This window comes from Channa argus, chromosome 14 (assembly GCF_033026475.1).
Source record: "Channa argus isolate prfri chromosome 14, Channa argus male v1.0, whole genome shotgun sequence".
Lineage (NCBI taxonomy): Eukaryota > Metazoa > Chordata > Actinopteri > Anabantiformes > Channidae > Channa > Channa argus.
The window spans coordinates 10133498-10150987 of record NC_090210.1 but is presented as its reverse complement, the minus strand read 5'-3'; the positions used below and the strand labels follow the sequence as shown (position 1 = coordinate 10150987).

At 38.8% G+C, this 17490-nt stretch overlaps 1 protein-coding gene across 2 annotated transcripts; it reads right to left on the bottom strand.

The window, feature by feature from the left end:
• Positions 1 to 4706: 4706 nt before the first annotated feature.
• LOC137140622 (phospholipid phosphatase 3-like) lies at positions 4707 to 17060 on the bottom strand. Of its 2 annotated transcripts, none has more exons than XM_067529020.1 (6): positions 16700 to 17060; positions 12400 to 12554; positions 8191 to 8471; positions 7966 to 8023; positions 7678 to 7854; positions 4707 to 6816 (listed from the first exon to the last, which is right to left on the bottom strand). In XM_067529020.1, exons 1-6 carry the CDS (start codon positions 16839 to 16841, stop codon positions 6688 to 6690), a joined length of 942 nt encoding a protein of 313 aa, XP_067385121.1. In that variant the 5' UTR covers positions 16842 to 17060; the 3' UTR covers positions 4707 to 6687. The 2 variants fall into 2 exon arrangements, with proteins under 2 accessions (XP_067385121.1, XP_067385120.1); XM_067529019.1 differs by lacking the exon at positions 12400 to 12554 and adding an exon at positions 11424 to 11581 and having other exon boundaries at positions 16700 to 17059.
• Between the last annotated feature and the right edge of the window lie 430 nt (positions 17061 to 17490).

Genomic DNA, 17490 nt, shown 5'->3' with positions numbered 1-17490 from the left:
TGATATTTAGGAAAATCATGCAGCAATGATTGTTTAATGTTTTTTTTTTCGATTTGTAAAATCCAGCGTTGTTTTGTTTTGTGATTTTGTGTGTAATCTTTCTGAGGTATTGCGACTAATGGTATTGATAACTAATTATAGTATGAAATCAGTATGTACGAGATGTGTTGTCACTGGGAGGGATTCATTAACCTCACCTCGAACCATCATGGAACTTTCCTATTGATGGTCAGTGAAATAGAAAGGTGCGCAAATGACTATTTAGAAATGTTTTTACCTGATGAACATTCAAATCGGATGAAAATGTTGTCATGACGGATTAGAACTGAAATTAAAGCAACTGTTCGGTAGCATCTTTGCTTTTTTATTAAGCTCAGACCCTCTTATGGGGCAGCTGTTGTTTAGAAGGTAAGAGGTAGAAGTTGTCCACTAATCCCGAGGTTCCTGGTTAGATCCTCAGCTCCTCCTGGGATGTGTCGAAGTGTTCTTGAGCAAGACACTGAACCTCAACTTAGTTGCTTCCAGTAGGTGCAGTCCAGCTGCATACCACCTCCCCCATCGGTGTGTGAGTGTTTGGGTAAGGTTAGGTAAAAAAGTGATATATATATTAGTGCAGATCATTTACCATTTGCAGAATCCATGTTAGGTTTAGAGAGTAGAAGCAGAGACCTTTAAAATTATTCTCACAGGATTTCAATATCTACCTAAAGAAACATACATATGGATTACTGAATGAGCCTGCCAGGCAAAGGAAGGCCCAAAGGTCAAAGGGCCAATGGGCCAGAGCATCTGTCGTTACTGCTAATTATTCTTGGATCAAAAAACCCAGTGAAAAACAAAATGTCCACAAAAATAGAAAATGTTGACTTCAAAATGACAAACAGCGACTTAAAACTACGCACAGAAAAAAGATGCACAGAATGACCAAAACAGACACAAAACCTAAAAAACAGAAACAAAATGATCAAAAACATGTAGTAAATGTTTAAAAATTGGCATAAAATGACTAAGAACACACATCAAACGACCAAAAATGCACAAAAGTTAAAAAATCTCAGACAAGGTTTCCAAAACAAATGTAAGATAGAGATAGATAGACGGGCAATTCTAAGTTGTTTTGGATAAAAGTGTCAACCAAATGACTAAAAAAACAGGAAAAAACAAATGGTGGCAGGGCTTCTCATGTCTTTGTCTATGGGCCTATTTTCTCTTAATCCATCTATGCATGTTCCCACTTAACACACTGGAAATTATTATTATTGTTATTTTGTCCTCGTTATTACAACATTACACAAAGCAGTTGCTACACAAAATAGTGTCACTCCTGGGATAGTATTAACATAATATGGTGCACACAACAGTGTGTTCAGCATGTTTACATAGTTCACGGGTTAAAGCGTAGGTTACAGGGATTCGTTTTTTCTGTTTTTAGGATGATGCTAAATTACATGTGACAGGATCACAAAAATTATTACAAATAATCCTGAGGTGGGCATGTTTGTGTGATTTAATGATAGGTAGTCCATTAAAAATAGTTGCATAATAAAAATGTTTTAACCTCCATGCAAATTAGATGTGTTGGCCCTTTTAGCTATTTCAGCTAACAAAATTAACAAGTGGTTCTTAAAGAGTCAACACAAAATGCAACTTTTAATGACTACTGCAGTCTCAAAATTATTCAACCCGCTCATGGCAAACGTCTTCAGTACTCAGTCGAGCACTCTTTTGCAGTTATGACCTGCTGCAACCGTGATGCACAACCAGATACGGGCTTCTGGCAGCTTTCTGAAGAATCTTAGCCCACTCATTATGGACAATGGCCCTCCATATCACTTATATTATATATTATATATTCTTGAGTTTATGTGCTGCAACCTCCTTCTTCAAATCCCGCCCAAGATTTTCTATTGTGTTTAATTTATGAGACTGGGACATCCACTCTAGAATCTTCCAGGACTTCTTTTGTAACCAAGCCTTGGTGGTCTTTGGGATCATTGTCCTGTTGGAAAACCCAATGACACCTAAGCTTAAGCCTGACATTTTCTCCTGGGATGTTCTGAAATGCATGTTGCCTTTCACACGCTGCGGATTCCCAGTGCCAGACGGAGGAAAGGAGCCCCAGAGCATGAGCTGCCACCATGCTGCACTGTAGTGCAGTTTTTGAGTTTTGGAAAACAAAAAAAAAAAACACTTCTATTTGTTACTGTGTACCGTCCTCCAATCCTTTATTCTGAGTAAAGTTATTATAGTGGATGACTTTAACATTCATGTAGATGTTTAGTGTAACTGCCTCAACACTGCATTTAATTCTTTATTAGATTTAATAGTTTTTTCCCAAAATGTAAATAAACCCACTAACTGTTTTAATCACGACCTGGACCTTGTCCTTAGATACAGGCTTGAAATTGATAATTTAACTGTATGTCCTCATAATTCCTTTTTGTCTGACCATTTTCTAGTAACATTTGAATTTACAACAATGGACTATATAGCTGTTTCCAAAGAATTCCACTGAAATTCATCTGAAAATGCTGTGAATAAATTTAAGGAAATTATTTCTTCATCATTTCCCCTACCATGTATTAATACAATGGTGAGTAGCCACCTTTATTTTACTCCTGTACATGTTGATTATCTTGTTTGTGAAAACAAAAATGAAAGAGAACAAAGAGTAGGAGAGGTGACTGGTGCGGAGCAGGAAGTAGCAAAGATTAGCAGGAGTGAAGAGCGGAGGGAGTTGGTATGGAAGTGTCTAGGAGACGTGGCAGTAGAGTTTCTGACTAGTTTAGATGCAGCAAGACTGAATACATGTGTGTGAATGAGAGGGACCCAATTGGAACGATGATGGTGCAGGACTTTAAGTACTTAGTGTCAACGGTTCAGGGCAACAGAGACTGTGGAAAAGAGGTGAAGGGACGTGTGCGAGCAGGTTGGAACGGATGGAGAAAAGTGTCAGGTGTGTTGTGTGATAAAAGCGTATCAGCGAGAATGAAAGGAAAGGTTTTCAAGACGGTGGTGAGAGCAGCGATGTTGTTCGGCTTAGAGACAGTGGTACTGAAGAAAAGACAGGAGGCAGAGCTGGAGGTAGCAGAACTTAAGATGTTGAGCTTCTCTTTGGGAGTGACGAGGATGGACAGGATCAGGATTGAGGACATCAGAGGGACAGCTCATGTTGGAGATAAAGCCAGAGAGGCCAAATTGAGGTGATTTGGAGATGGAGATGTTCAGAGGAGAGACTCTGAATATATTGGTGGAAGGATGCTGAGGTTGGAGCTGCCAGGCAGGAGGTCTAGAAGAAGACCAAAGAGGAGATTTATGGATGTAGTGAGGGAGGACATGAAGTTAGTTGGTGTGAGAGTAGAGGATGCAGAGGACAGGGTTAGATGGAGGTAGATGATTAGCTGTGGCGACTCCTGAAAGGGAACAACCGAAAATAAAAGAAGACGCTATATTTCTAACATGCAGTCAGATATGACACTCAGTGAAACGAAAGTTCAGGTTTTGATGTGATCTATCTCAAGCACACCTGGTACAACTAATGACGACCTTGATTAGTGGCATCAGAGACAATACCAGATTTGCAGATGTGTGCAGAATAATTTGAAACTTCATTAATAATTTTAAAAGTTTCATTTTGTGCTAACTTTGGAGGAACAACTTGTAACATTAGTTGTGTTGAGGCGTTAAAATTGTTGTTGTACAAAAAGCTAAAAGTTTGTAAATTTGGCCAAAACCCCTAATTTTTAATTGGGGTTGAATAATGTAGAACGCAACTGCATATAACCTCTGAAAGCTAGAGGAAAAGTGATTATGTGTACAAAAATCCAAGCAGTTGCTGAAATATTTCAAAGCATAAGTGTTTCTCCACTTGCATGGATATGTGAAGTAAATATACAACAATTCAAGCAGAAACTGTCTGCCTTGTGGTGTACAGTACTAAAGTCAATAGTTTTAATCTTTTAGGGACCATAAATTAATTTTCTAGCAGCTAATTCAGCAGTTGGTGTTGGAAGTGATGGACTGAATGATGAACATTTTGTAGAACTTGATACTGTGGAGAAACAAAACAAAAACTAAAACCCACCCAAAACCACATACATTCTTTAGGGTGCAGTCTTACGCCCAATTAAGACATTGGACGTAGACATAACATAAGACTGCTGCTAAGCAATAGTACCACCCTTGGAATGGTAATAAAAACAAAACATATTTTGTGGTTTAATAAACTAAGCAACCCTAAAACTGGGCAACGTGCCTGTTCTACATCCAAATCAATCAGTTTAAGTTAGAATGTGAACACATTGGATGAAAACACAGCTCATAATATGCTGCCACAATAATACAACTTGTAAATGGTCTGTATAAACAGTATATGATTTATACAGCTTTTGTTTTTTTTAGTGTCCTTTGGTAAAGGACACTAAAGGCAAAGTATACATTTTTTAAGCATTCTTATATGAAAAAATACTTTGCCACACTTTTGCACAGTTTCTGTATTGAGCATATATTATTCCAGAGGGCCATTGGGGAGAGGGGTTAAAGCCTGGAATGTACACCATTTCCCTCCAGGAAGTAGAGCATGGAAGCTCGCCCCACGCCCAAGTCTCTCCACATGCACAGTTGGCCGGCCACTGATTTATAGTACAAAATTACTATAAATGTATGGAGAAAACAGGTAAAAAAAAAAGAACAAGAAAAAAAAAATCACTGCTCTTCTTTTTGTCTTTTATTAAAGACACTTTTTCTTCGATACATTCTTTGTACAAAATTTCACAAGGCATTACAAAAATATTTAAAGAATTTTTTTATCAAAAATGTACTGAAGCTGTCAGATTTGAGAGCTTTGTTCTTCATAAAATGTAATTTTCACAAGTTGTCAACTTTGATATATGACATCTGCCAAGCTTTGCCCCTTTAAAGCAGCATGTTTTACAATTACACAGGTCTCAACACAGTCATAGTGGGTAGTTTACATACTGTATTTTATAATGTATGGTAAAATACAGACTTTTTAGATGCTGTATAACACTTTCAATAAATGTACAGTATGAAGAAAAAACAGAACTTGTTTCTCTATAGGTGTCAAAATTCATCAGTGACTTAAAAATTGGTTAAGATTATGTGTTCAGTCAGTGGTTTTAAATACTGTGTTTAGTTATATCAATATCATGCAAACATACTACAATCATGAATTTAAATTTAAATGTAATGATTTTCATCTATTAGATTTCAAAGCCACTTTACCAGCCCCGATGCTTTGGTTTACAAGAAATATTGGGCAATTAAAATGTTCCAAAAATAATGAATCATCTTTTAGTGTTTTTGTAACCGGGGGGGGGGTGGTTAATCAGTGGCATAGCATTGGGTTGGATGCAGAAGGACGTGGGTTCGAATCCAGGTGTTGCCCCACCAAGGCCCACCTTGGTGTGGGTCCCAGGCATGGAGAAAATGGGAGGTTTGCCCCAGCAAGGGCATCCAGCATGAAAACTCAAGTGCGGAACATGTTTCGCTGTCGCCCTGAAGGGACAAGCCAAACGCCACTAGTCTTTTGGTAAATTTTGCTTTGTACTGCACACTTACTCTAGTCTTTGTCCTAAAGATTCATACAGTATATCACAGGATTTCTCAGTGATGTGAATCATCACTATGATTAGTAACAGTTAAATACATGTACTGCATGTGATGCTTTTTCCCACAGTGTACCTGTCTCAAGTTACATGTGACTGTTGAAGTAGGTGCCTGCTCTCTGGCTGGAGTGACGCACTTGTAGGCTACACTGAAATATATAGACATGACATGAGGACACACAGGCAAACACAGTGAAAGGCCTCACCAACGTAACACACACACACACACCTGACACAAACTCACACACTCGTGAGCACCCATCTGGTACATGTAACAGACATTTCATTAAATGGCTCAGTGGGGGCTCGTCCTAGCCAGCAGAAAGAGGCCCACATTCAATGCATACCCCTTACTGTACTTTTCACCTACTGTAATTGTACTTTCCACCTACTGTAATTACTGTTCACCTTCTTAGGAACACTACATTTTGGAAATTATAAAAATCTTACAAAGCTTTCCAAAAGCTTCACTTTCAGGTCATTCAGTGGTGACAAATAGTACTGAGTTCAACTAAAATAGTGCTATAAATCAAAAATGCAATGCTTACAATTATAAAACAACTAAAACTCAACCAATATCCTTCCTGAAATCAAGGAATTTGTTTGTGATTTTTGTATCAGTCACACAGTGAGTGGATGTAAAATTATTATTGCACTAATACAGTATTAGTATTAGTATCCCTTAGCTGCTACCATGCTGGTTACAGCTAAGAGGAAACAAAAGCTAAAGATAGCTTTGTTACCAGCTGCCATTTCTTGGTTTAGTTTAATTTCAGAGTTTTGTTCATGAAAATGCCTTAATAGAGGAGAATCTCCGGTAATCTTCATAACAGAAAAGGGATAACTCCTTTCCACAATAAAAGCCTGGTGAGACTGCGGAAATAGATTCATTTCCACTGACACAGCACATGTTCCTAGACAGTGTTTCTGTAGCCTTTTCTTTTCCTCTGAGATGACCAAGATTTCATATTTATCTGCATTGGTGAGTTAATTTTAACCAGTATCAATCAGTGGCTGTACTAGTGATGTAAACAGCGCAGGTCAGGATTATACATTTTCTTTATGCCATGATGAGATGGTTGCTCCGGTCTCGGATGTCTGCTGGAGGCACCAGCTCTTTCTTTACTGGAGTTGGTAATAGTGTAGAACGTCTGCCTTTGGGCTTGAACAAGTCTGACACAAAGAATACCTATGGAAGGCATAGATAAAAAACAAAAAATAAAATAAATAATAATAATTAATTATTTGAACACCTGAACATTTTACAGTGGTACATTAAAAGTCAGTATAAATGCTGTTACCAATACAGTTGAGTGCAAAAGTTTATTTTGAAATGTCAAAAGAGTAAAACAAAGATTTCCCCCCATCAACACACTTCAATGTACATTTAGCTAGTACAAATGTTCCTTCTCCAGAAATTAATTTAAGTTATTTTTCAAATGTGTTATCATGGCAATGCAAATCTTTGTACTGATGTAATTGTCATTATTTTACTACAAGTTTTTGCAAACACTCCTCAACCAATTTTATTCACTTCTGATGAACTGAATGTGCATTTTTGTCATGTTAGGTTTAGGGTTAAGTTAGCATCCCTGTACATGCAATTTCTTCTGACAAAAATGAAATGTGAAGGAGTGCATAAAAAAAGGAAGAAAACATTTTTAAGTAACAGCTGGCCCTACGTTTAGCTTTTTAGGTTATGTATATTTATGTATGCGTTTGTATACATGTTTTTACAAACTTACATTAACTTTATATCATAGATACATTGTTATCAAATATCAGATAAAGCTAAAACTATGTTTTAATGCACTTTTCATCATTTTCACTGATTCATTTAACTCTATTTTAACTGTATATAAGTATTGTATTATTGCTTTAGGAGTAATGCTAATAATAGTGACACATTATCAGTTACTTAAACAAAACATAACTCTTAACCTATTTTAGTTCTGATTTTGGAACCATTTCTTTCTTTTGCATGGAAATGTTTATTTGAGTGCTGTCATGCTTTTATCATTGTAATAAATTATGAAGTTAAATTACGCACTATGCAGTAGGCCACCAGGGCTCCTTGTACAAAACCGGCCAGGACATCAGTGGGGTGGTGCTTGTGATCGGAGACACGAGACAAGCCGGTGTAGAAAGACATCATAATGAGGGTGAACTGGGTCAAAGGGCGCAGCAGACGGGCCCCATGCCAAGTAAAACGCGACTGCAGGTAAAACTGCAAAGGACAGATGTATGGGTTGATGTACATGTGTATATACTTATAGCAAGTGTATGTGACTGCGATTCACATGTGACTGTGAATGTCAATAATAGTTTAGTAACTTACCACCAAATACAGCATGGTGTACATGGAGAAAGATGCATGTCCAGAAAAGAAAGACTTCCTGTGGAGAAAAGGGGACGATCATTATTGTGTCATATCTTCAAATCTTAATAAGCACAAATCAACTTACAAATATACAGATACTATCATAATAAATATTTTTTTTATTTTTTCATGTATTGAAAGCTTTTCTGCAACTTTGCATTTTTTAAAACATTGTTACAATACCTGGCCTCCTGAACTTTGCTCTCGTCCCCCTGACACTCGTAGTCAGTGATGTAGCCCAAGGAACAGTTTATAGTGGAGAAGTCAGGTTTGCACACATCAAGAAAATGTGGACGCATACGTCCTACTGATACTTTAGCAATGTCAGTGAAGGACTGGCTGATGGCACAGCCAAAGACAAACACTCCCACTTGCTTGTAGAGAGCAGAAATGTAGGGGTTTCCTACAAAAGACTTGGATCCCTCGTTCAGAAAGTAGATCCGGTAGCTCTCTCCGATGATGATCTGATGAGACAGGACAGAGAGTTATGTTATGATTATGCAATTGTGCCAGTGTCTGTGACCAGGCTAATTAATATGAACTTAATTCAAATCTCTTGAGTGCTCAGTGACAATTTGTGAGTAGAGGAAACCCAAAATCTTCTATAAGGAATGGGACAGCACTTGTGAAATTGTGTTCGTGGCGGAGCAATTTATTTGGTTACTGTGGCGTAAACATTATCTGCCTAAGGATTGATTATTAGGCTAGGCATGAGGCATTTCCCTCAAGCAAAGGCTGAAATATAAAGTAAATGTGTGGAGAAACACACTTGTACACAACTTTTGATAATATTTTAGTAATGTTCAACAAAGTGTTCTGTATTTAGGACCAGGCTTTAGAGAGTTCAGAGTGGAGCACATAAGACATATATTATAATGTTTAAGATCAATATGTTTTGACAGTATTTTGAAAGAGCCTGCATTTAAACGTATTTACCCAGGCCATTATTCTTCTGAGAAAAAGCAGTGAGGCAACGTGTGAGGCAACTTAAACTGTCTATGTAGAGTGTGCAAATAAACCACAGTCTAAAACTGATGATTGACAGGAAGAGAGGAAAGGGGGGGGGGGTGAACTGCCATAACTCAGAACAGCTGTTGAGTAAAGAAATAAAAAAAACTTCCAAACTTGCCTTTCTAGTGAGGACTAGTGAGAAAGAGATGGCGAAAATTTCCAGGAAAAAAGTGTCAGGTTGGAGGACATAAGGAAGGGAGGAATGAAAACAAAAAATAAAAAATAAAAAAAGGATAAAAACTGGAGAAGGAATGAGGAGCTGAGTGGGAGGAAGAGTAGGGAGGCACCACTGGTTTCAATCAGCAGAAACGCTGAGCTACGCGATGTGCCTGATTTTGGTGGCTAGACTCCACCAGGCACACATCGGGGGCACGTTTGTTTTTCAGTGCTCTGGCTGTCTCTATGAAATGGCTCAGATTTCACAAGAGTCTGGCTGTTTTCATGTTAGTATCTCGGTTTCATCAGAAATTCTTGCGAGAGGTGCAGAGGCAAATCTCATTCTGAGAAAACACTCTCTGCAGAGGAATAGCCCTTGAAGAGGTTTAAAAAGCTGATAGAATGTTGTTTCCACCATCCAGGCCTTTAGAGCCAGCTCAATACAGTCCAGCTGGTTTCATGGGAAAAAGCGAAGAAACACATCTGCTTCCCTTTGTGTAAAAGCTTTAACCATGTGAATGAATAAATCAATTGGCTTTGTAGGGTATGTAGCTGTTAAACTAAAACCTCAGTCATAATGACTAAGGCAAAACACAGACTTATGGCTTATGTCAAAAGTCTTCCATTTACAAAAAGACACAGTGGTGTTTACATTTGTTCTAAAAAAAATGAAATTACTAAAAAAAAAAAAAAAAAAAAGAATGATTTGCACAAGTTACAATGAATGGGACGTCTTATGTTTCTCAGCTGCATTCAGTGGGAAACAAGGCACTAAATTACCAAATGATCATGTTTTCTGGTTCAGAAAACACGAGTAGCAAGAATGCTCTAAAGGGGGTAGAGTCAACTTTATGCCAGGGGAAAATTACATTATCTGGCAAAATCGTCTTGTTTGAGGCCATACCCACATTGCCACCCCACCAATTACAGTATTTAACCAAACAACCATTGCATCAACCATAATTACACAGAGCCAGGACTCCTTCTCACCATGAAAACCCTTGTGGCACCAGGCCCATATAGTATTCTGCATTACTACTGAGGAGAGCTGTTCCACGCCATGAGGCAAGGCACCGTCTCACTGTAGGTCTGCCAGGTGAGAGTTACACGTGGTATGGCAAGGATGAGCAACAGCGGGTTTCTGAGGGATTTTAATGACGGTGTTGTTGTTGCATTGTTCATATCCTATTAATCGATGTATGGTAGTCAACTCCTAAACAGTAAATATAAATTTACTGGTATAAATTTGCTTTTTCATTATGGTAAGTAATTAGAGACACTGCTAAAGCTGCTAAGGTATTACAAGAGATTCCAATGCAGCAACAGCACATGCTACTTACACGATAGCTAGCTGGTTACTAAGTGATTGCTATGGTTTTAGCAGTGTTAGTACAGTAGGGGATAACTTGCAATCTTTTAATTTACCATCTAAGACTGCTGCAGTAATGTTACAGTTTTCATACATTACTATTCTTTGTGTTGTGGGTATTGGTCTCTTTTTAAGCGTGGAAATGGGTGGTTTGGGTATTGACGTCAGGATGCTCTTATATTTTGCCTTACGTCTTAGGTAGTAATGGAAAGGGCACCTCTGCAAAGGCTACTGCTCTTAAGCAGTGTTTTTAAAAAGCTTGCACATAAAAGGAGATCGAAATGCAGTTAAATGTGAGTACAACTTGTTACACATGTTAGATATATATTTTTAATTTATAGTATTTATTCATCTAGTGCAGCCTGGGTGTTAAGCTCAATAAACTTAATTTGAATCATAGAATTACAGTGTAATTTTGGTTACATCCTCACTGTTCTCTCTCAGGAGATTCAAGAAAGAGAAAAAGTTCAGCAGTTATCTTTTCAAATGGCTTAACCAACCGAGTCATGTTAAGCCAACTAGGGGAAAAAAAGCTTTGCACGAATGTTACTGAATGGTTGTATTCCAATAAAACAATTAATTATCCTAGATAATGACCAATAGGGGAAGCAGAGGGACTGATAACACAGGTTAAGACGATGTGTTGTTTGAGAAATTACGTAGAATAATCTCAGTTTATGACCTTAGTGAGTCTGTCAGATGAAGCACTCGGATGGTGTTAACAGTGCTGTTAAACAAATGGACTATAAGAAGTATTAAAATGCACGTAGGATGCGGTTACAAGATGATGTGGTTAACATCTAGTTTAAGGTGAAGTCATGGTGAGGGCTGCTGAAACAGAAGTGATGATGATATTAGTGAGAAGAGTGAGGTGACTTACAGAAAGGATGGTGATAAGAATGCCAGCAGCACTAAGCACACCGTCGCTAATGGTGTCTCCATTTTTGGCTGGGTACTTGATGGACTCATCACCGCAGTAAAACCCTCTACGGTAAGGCTGAACTGCGCTGGTCTCTATGACCAAGAAAGGCAGGCCAGCTAGTGTGATGAAGCAGGAGGTGGCACAGACAGAAAGAAAGGGGTGGGAAGAGGTGAGGGGGAGAGAGAGACAGAGAGAGAGATGGAGGTGCTCGGTTAATGAGATGCAAATTACAGAGGTCAAAGGCACAAGAGTCAACAAGGGAACATCTGGGACTCGCTCAATCCATTCTGTGGCTGTTATCAAGAAATAATGAATCCAGCATTGTTCAGTATCCAGCATCAGTGGGAAAGCTCTTTGGACATATTTTAAGGATCACTACACAGATTTTTCACATTTTAGTTTAGACATTGTGCATGCTTAATCATTACTGCCGGCAATTTTCCAGTAAACATATACTTATACTAGTAGGATCTTCTTACTAGGCCATGAAAAATAACTTAATAGCAACAAACAGTGAATATAAATTACAATAGACAAGATGTTTTGGCAATTTTCAAACAAGTGAAAAGAAAGAGCTCAACTAAAACTCACTTACTAGAATTCAATTCAAATCACAATTTTTTTAACTATTAGTAAATTAACAGCTCCAACAAACTCAGCAACTGTATGCCATTTTCACTCCACGTGGAGACCAGCAGTTGTCAGTCCGGTAGGAAACAATTTGAAAGTTTATCATAACGTGCTTTGGAAAACTGTTGGCAGTAATATGCTCCACACATGATTTACAGCTAATAAGGTACAACATGCATGCACCGCTGATTGTCAGTCAGAGACTGTCTAACCAATGATGTCTTTAGGTGCCAACCATTGGATGAATTGAGAGTGTCCCAACAAATGCACCCTAGTTCTCTTGGTGCACCACACCAGGACTTACTGAGACCACGGGCACAGTGACACCCACGGCTGTGAGCACAGTATTGGACACTGTGCTGCTCTTAAAGGGAAACCTGATGGTGTCGTCACTGCAGAAGAATCCCCTCTGGTAAGGTGGGAAGGGAGATTTGTGCAAAAACACGGCAACAAGCACCACTGTATGGTTGGGCAGATATTTGAGCATAGGTCAGACAACTCTTAAAAAGCAAAATGGTTGAGAGCTGCATCAACAGGAAGACAAACAGAAAATTACATAAAGGCAGACACAATCAGAGATACCAGACATTCATATAAACACGTCAGAAACTCCCAGCAGACATCTATCCCATAATTTATGCATCACGTCCTGTTATTAAACTGACAGAGATTGTGATAAGAAAACAAAATAAACAAAATTAAATCAGTTGAAATAAATAACAAAGTCAAAGCTAAATATTTGTATTTAACTTGATTGAAGCATTTATGCTTCGAACAGATTAAGATGGTCTCCAACAGGCTACGTTAGCACTAAAGGGCTTGGTGAGAGGATCACTGCAAAGTGACAAGTTAAAAAACAAACACTATAAAGTCTTCATTGCTTTGCTGCTGAATCTTTTAAGCACACTTAAAAAGGCCCACTTTAGGATGCCATGGGGGGTGTCAGCATCTTATCAATTTAGTGTCTTTGGACACTTTAAATGATAAAAAAGTTCTAATTTATCTCCTGACAAAAAATAAAGTACTAAGATGCAATCCACAGACGGCAGCTTATTTTCCCCATTTAGTAAAGGCTTCAGTCGAGGACTTTGAAATTTGGGTGTGAATGTGGTACCCAGGAGAGGCCTCAGATCTTTGACAGAATGTGAAAAAAAACCCTTTCAGATCCCTTCAAAGCAGCACTTAACTGATGCTGGAGCTTTTAAGTTGCTCTTTGAATAATTCTGCGATCTACTAATATAAACCAAACAAACATGGTCTTTTACAGACTCCCTTGCTCTTTCTCTAAAAGCTAAAAAACACAAGGGTGTAGAGGTCAGCACTGAGAGCTGCAAAAGGTAGTGGCGGGGGCATGATTTCTTAAACCAAAATGTCAACACACACACTTTAATTGCTGCTGATCCCCTCACCCCCTCACACCCACACACTAATCTTTGAAGGTCCAGCTGGGTCGAGCTCTGGTTACATGAAGTTCTGCTGCCTGATGGAAATTCCAAAACACTGGCTCTACCTCCACATTCAGCAGGATAGTCATTATAAACCCTCTTTTCATTCTCGTTTTTAAAACAAATAGAAACAATCAGCTCTGAAGCAGATCTAAAAGAGCTATGAAAATATATCCTACTTTGAATCCTCCTTTAGTTTTTTTGCCTGGCCATGAACAAAACCACACAGTCCTCACAAAAACACATTAACCGGGCCTTCACTAAACTGCTGATGTAAAGCGGTTGAAAATCACAGCACAGGGTTGAACGTGCTGGATGAGAGACACATTAACCCCAGAGTCCTGACCCCTGCAATTGCCTCTAAACACATTCACAGACCCATTTCAAAGCACAAGTCCAGAAGCAGAAGGGGAGAGAGGCAGAGTGAGTGGGTTGATGACATGAAGTGTCCAGATCATTTAAAAAACCTGCACAGGGTCAAGTGGCTCTAAAAGCTTACTGAAGAGATGGAAAAAACACACAACTAGACACAAACAGGTCCTGCTTTCCAGACATTCAGCCCCCTGACCCCATCCATCCGTCTAAATCCTGCAGCATCAGCATTGTGAATGGCATCTTGGGATTTTCCCCTCCTACCCTTTTCCTCCCTTCCCGGTTCTAAAAGTTTGTGGGGGGGGGAGCAGTGGGAAAGAGTTCTCCTCCTGCCAGAAAAAACACCAGATAGCAAGTGTGGTTATGTCTTTCGCATTACCTCCACATCCACACAACAATATGGTTAGAGGGATGTAGTTCTTTTTCAGATTCCTAACGCAAACATCAGACTTTTTCAGCACATAACTGAAGTATGGTAGAAAATTTATTATGTTTAGAAAATGTCTTCGCCTGTCTTCCAGCTCAGCAACAACAGTTCAACTGATAGCTGCAACTTCTGGAAACGACAATCAATGTATGCTGAACTCCACCACGTTTTGGAGGCATTCACATAAACTCCCAGTGTAACCATTAAAACAGACAGACACACATTTTCCACACGCAGGGGATCTACCACTGTCTGGTGTAGAAATGTATACGTCTGAGGTAGACATGGTGTATACACACATGCAGTTGTTTTTACTCACTGCAGCCCTCATATAACCTGCTGTCTTTACTGTCTGGTCTACTGAAAATTAGTTAAATAAAAATAAACAATAAAACCTACTTCACAGTTCCACTCTGGGGTGTTGTGCTAAATAAAAATCCATTTATTTAGGCCCATAACTGCTGTATAATGTGTATGGTTTCAGATTTAGATCAAGCTAATAGTTAATACCATCATCAGTTTCAATTTGACTCTGGCTGAGGTTTTGAGGTATTTGCCAGAGAGATTCATTTTCCCAACAACTCCCTCTAGCCATTAAATACCACCCACATACACAAATGTTTTCAAGGGAACCAAGTGGTGGGATTTTAGTGAGCAAAGCCTTAAAAAAAATAAATAAAATTAGGTAACCCCCTTCTTTCAAGGTGATTGTTGTTCCAAGGTCAACATGGGCTGTGATCACAAAATGTAACATTATACTTGTGACCATCTTTTGATTAATTCTGAAAAAGGGCGAGAACAAAAAGAAAAAACACTGTAAAGATTAAAACAAAAAAAGCCACCTGCTAAGGCTTAATGTAACCTAACCATGCTCAGTCCCCCAGTGAATGAAAAATTAAAAACAAAAAACAAAAAGCATTGCCTGTTGGGATTTAGTTTTGATCACTAGGAATCACTAGTACATGAAAGAGCAGGAGATAGATATCCCTGGATGCAGAAATAGTAGAACTGCAATCAGTGTGTGGGAAGGAAAGAGGGGTGATTACCAGTACCGGCCAACCATTTCCTTTCCGTGGTTGCTCCCTTGAAACCACATTTTATCCATAAAAACACTGCTGGTTTGTTGACAAGCTTCTCTGTGGGGAGGTAGATATTGTGTATTCAGAGCAATTCATGGGAGTTTACCCTGCACAGAGACAATAACTAGACTAAAACTAAAAATACGTTTCCAGAAAAGGTATTTTTACGCTGTATATCTTTTATGGAATGTCACAATGAAAAGCTGAACTGCTGCTTTTCCCACACAAATGCAACGGTTTTGTTTTATACTTTTTGCTTTGCTGTTTGCCATCATGAGCTTACTCAAATGTTCCACAGAACAACACACTGGAAACATATGGTTATATCAGAGAGGAAAATAAAGGAGTGAAATCAGCCACCAGCCAAAGGTTTACGTTCCAAGGACTTAAGAACCTTTTGCATCCCACCCTAAATAACAAAACTAACCCAGTGTCTGCACCTGGATGTTACTGCTGAATGAACATGCACAGAGTTCGATCTGACCTTTTCACTACTAGCCTTAATTACTCCACACAAACAGATATGTTATGCCAGATGTTGAGATCAAGAGAATTCCTGCTGGTGAGGAATGTGGGCCATTCTGGAAAATATAATGAGCAGTCAAAGCAGAGGTAGGCTATACTTATTGAACAGGTGTGGGTGGACACCAACGAAATGTGGAGCAGTATATTAATTAATTCACTTTTCTCCAGCACATTTTTGGCTGTGGAAAAAAAAAAAGTCCGATGTTCTTTTATGAAAACTGCAATAGCTTTTACAGCCAGTCAGCTGATGGAGCATCACTTGTTGCTTTGGTAACGCATTTTTAAGCTGATGTCAACAGTTCACATTAGTTAATACAGGTCCTCATAATACATGGTTTAAATGTGAGGCTTAGCAACGAAAATCATAGTTTCTCCAGTGGCTTAATAATTGTTTCAATTTACAAGTAATAAATGTACTATTCAAACACCTAAAGTTAACCTATAGATAATGTTTTATTACCAAAAGGGAAATTCAGATGTTGAAAAAGGCTCAGAAGAAAGAACAAATAACGGTATTGACAAAACAACTTATGTCCATACTATCAGGACCAATAGGAAAGCTTGCTCTAAATGTAATTAATATATGGCACAGCCTATAAATGATAAAGTCGCGTTGTAGCAAAACGTGGCAAAGTAGCTAAACTCCTCCTGAACCTAAATTAAGCCCTTTAAAAGTTGAGAATGAAACGAAGGAGATCAAAAACAAAAGAGCCAAAGTCTCTGCTAGGACCTGGTAATACTTTGATGGTGACTTACCTAAAAACAAGCAGAAGAAGTCCACTCCGACCAGCAGCTTCCTCCTGCTGTGGTCTTTGCCGTGGTTGTTGTTGTTCAGTGAACCCCCGCCGTTCCTCGTCTCGGCTGCCATCGTCTTCTCATAGATCAAACAGCGTTGCATTTAAAACGTTTTGTCCGGTTCAGATAAAAGGGAATGAAAACCTTGTTACAAGCTAATGCAATGCAGCTTTAAACTTTGCTCCAAGTACCTGTACCGCTTGTACTCGAAACCCTAAGGTGGAGTAGTCATGCAAGTCAGTATCGTTACTACTACCGACAAAATACGCTCTTAATGGACGTAACCGGCGGCTGCTCTCGCTTTAAAGATGCTCCTTTCTATGGGGGTAGTGGGAGTCCTGCGACTGCCTTCAAAGAAAGCCCCTCCTTCAGCTCCTCCTTTTTCAATTAATGCCATATGCGAGTTCCTTCGCCGCCTTTTATTCCCACACACCTCTTCTTAGTAAGGAGTGATGCTGCAACACAGCACCTCTAAAAAGTTTTTTTTTTCCAAGGTCTGTTACATGCATGGTGTGTTTTACATCTTAGATTATGTTTATTATTCATTAAGTAGGCTGGTGATGTTTTTCCACAGTACTTACTTTAAGTCATTAATGACACCTATAGCCTGGCCTTTCCCCAGGAAAACCACTAAACCACCCCCAAGATGAGTCAAACTTTCTCTAACTTCGTTTTCTCTGCCTGTTATACTGTGATACAGAACAGCACATGTAAATCTTAAACAGTCTAATTCTTTCAAAATGTCTAAGTTC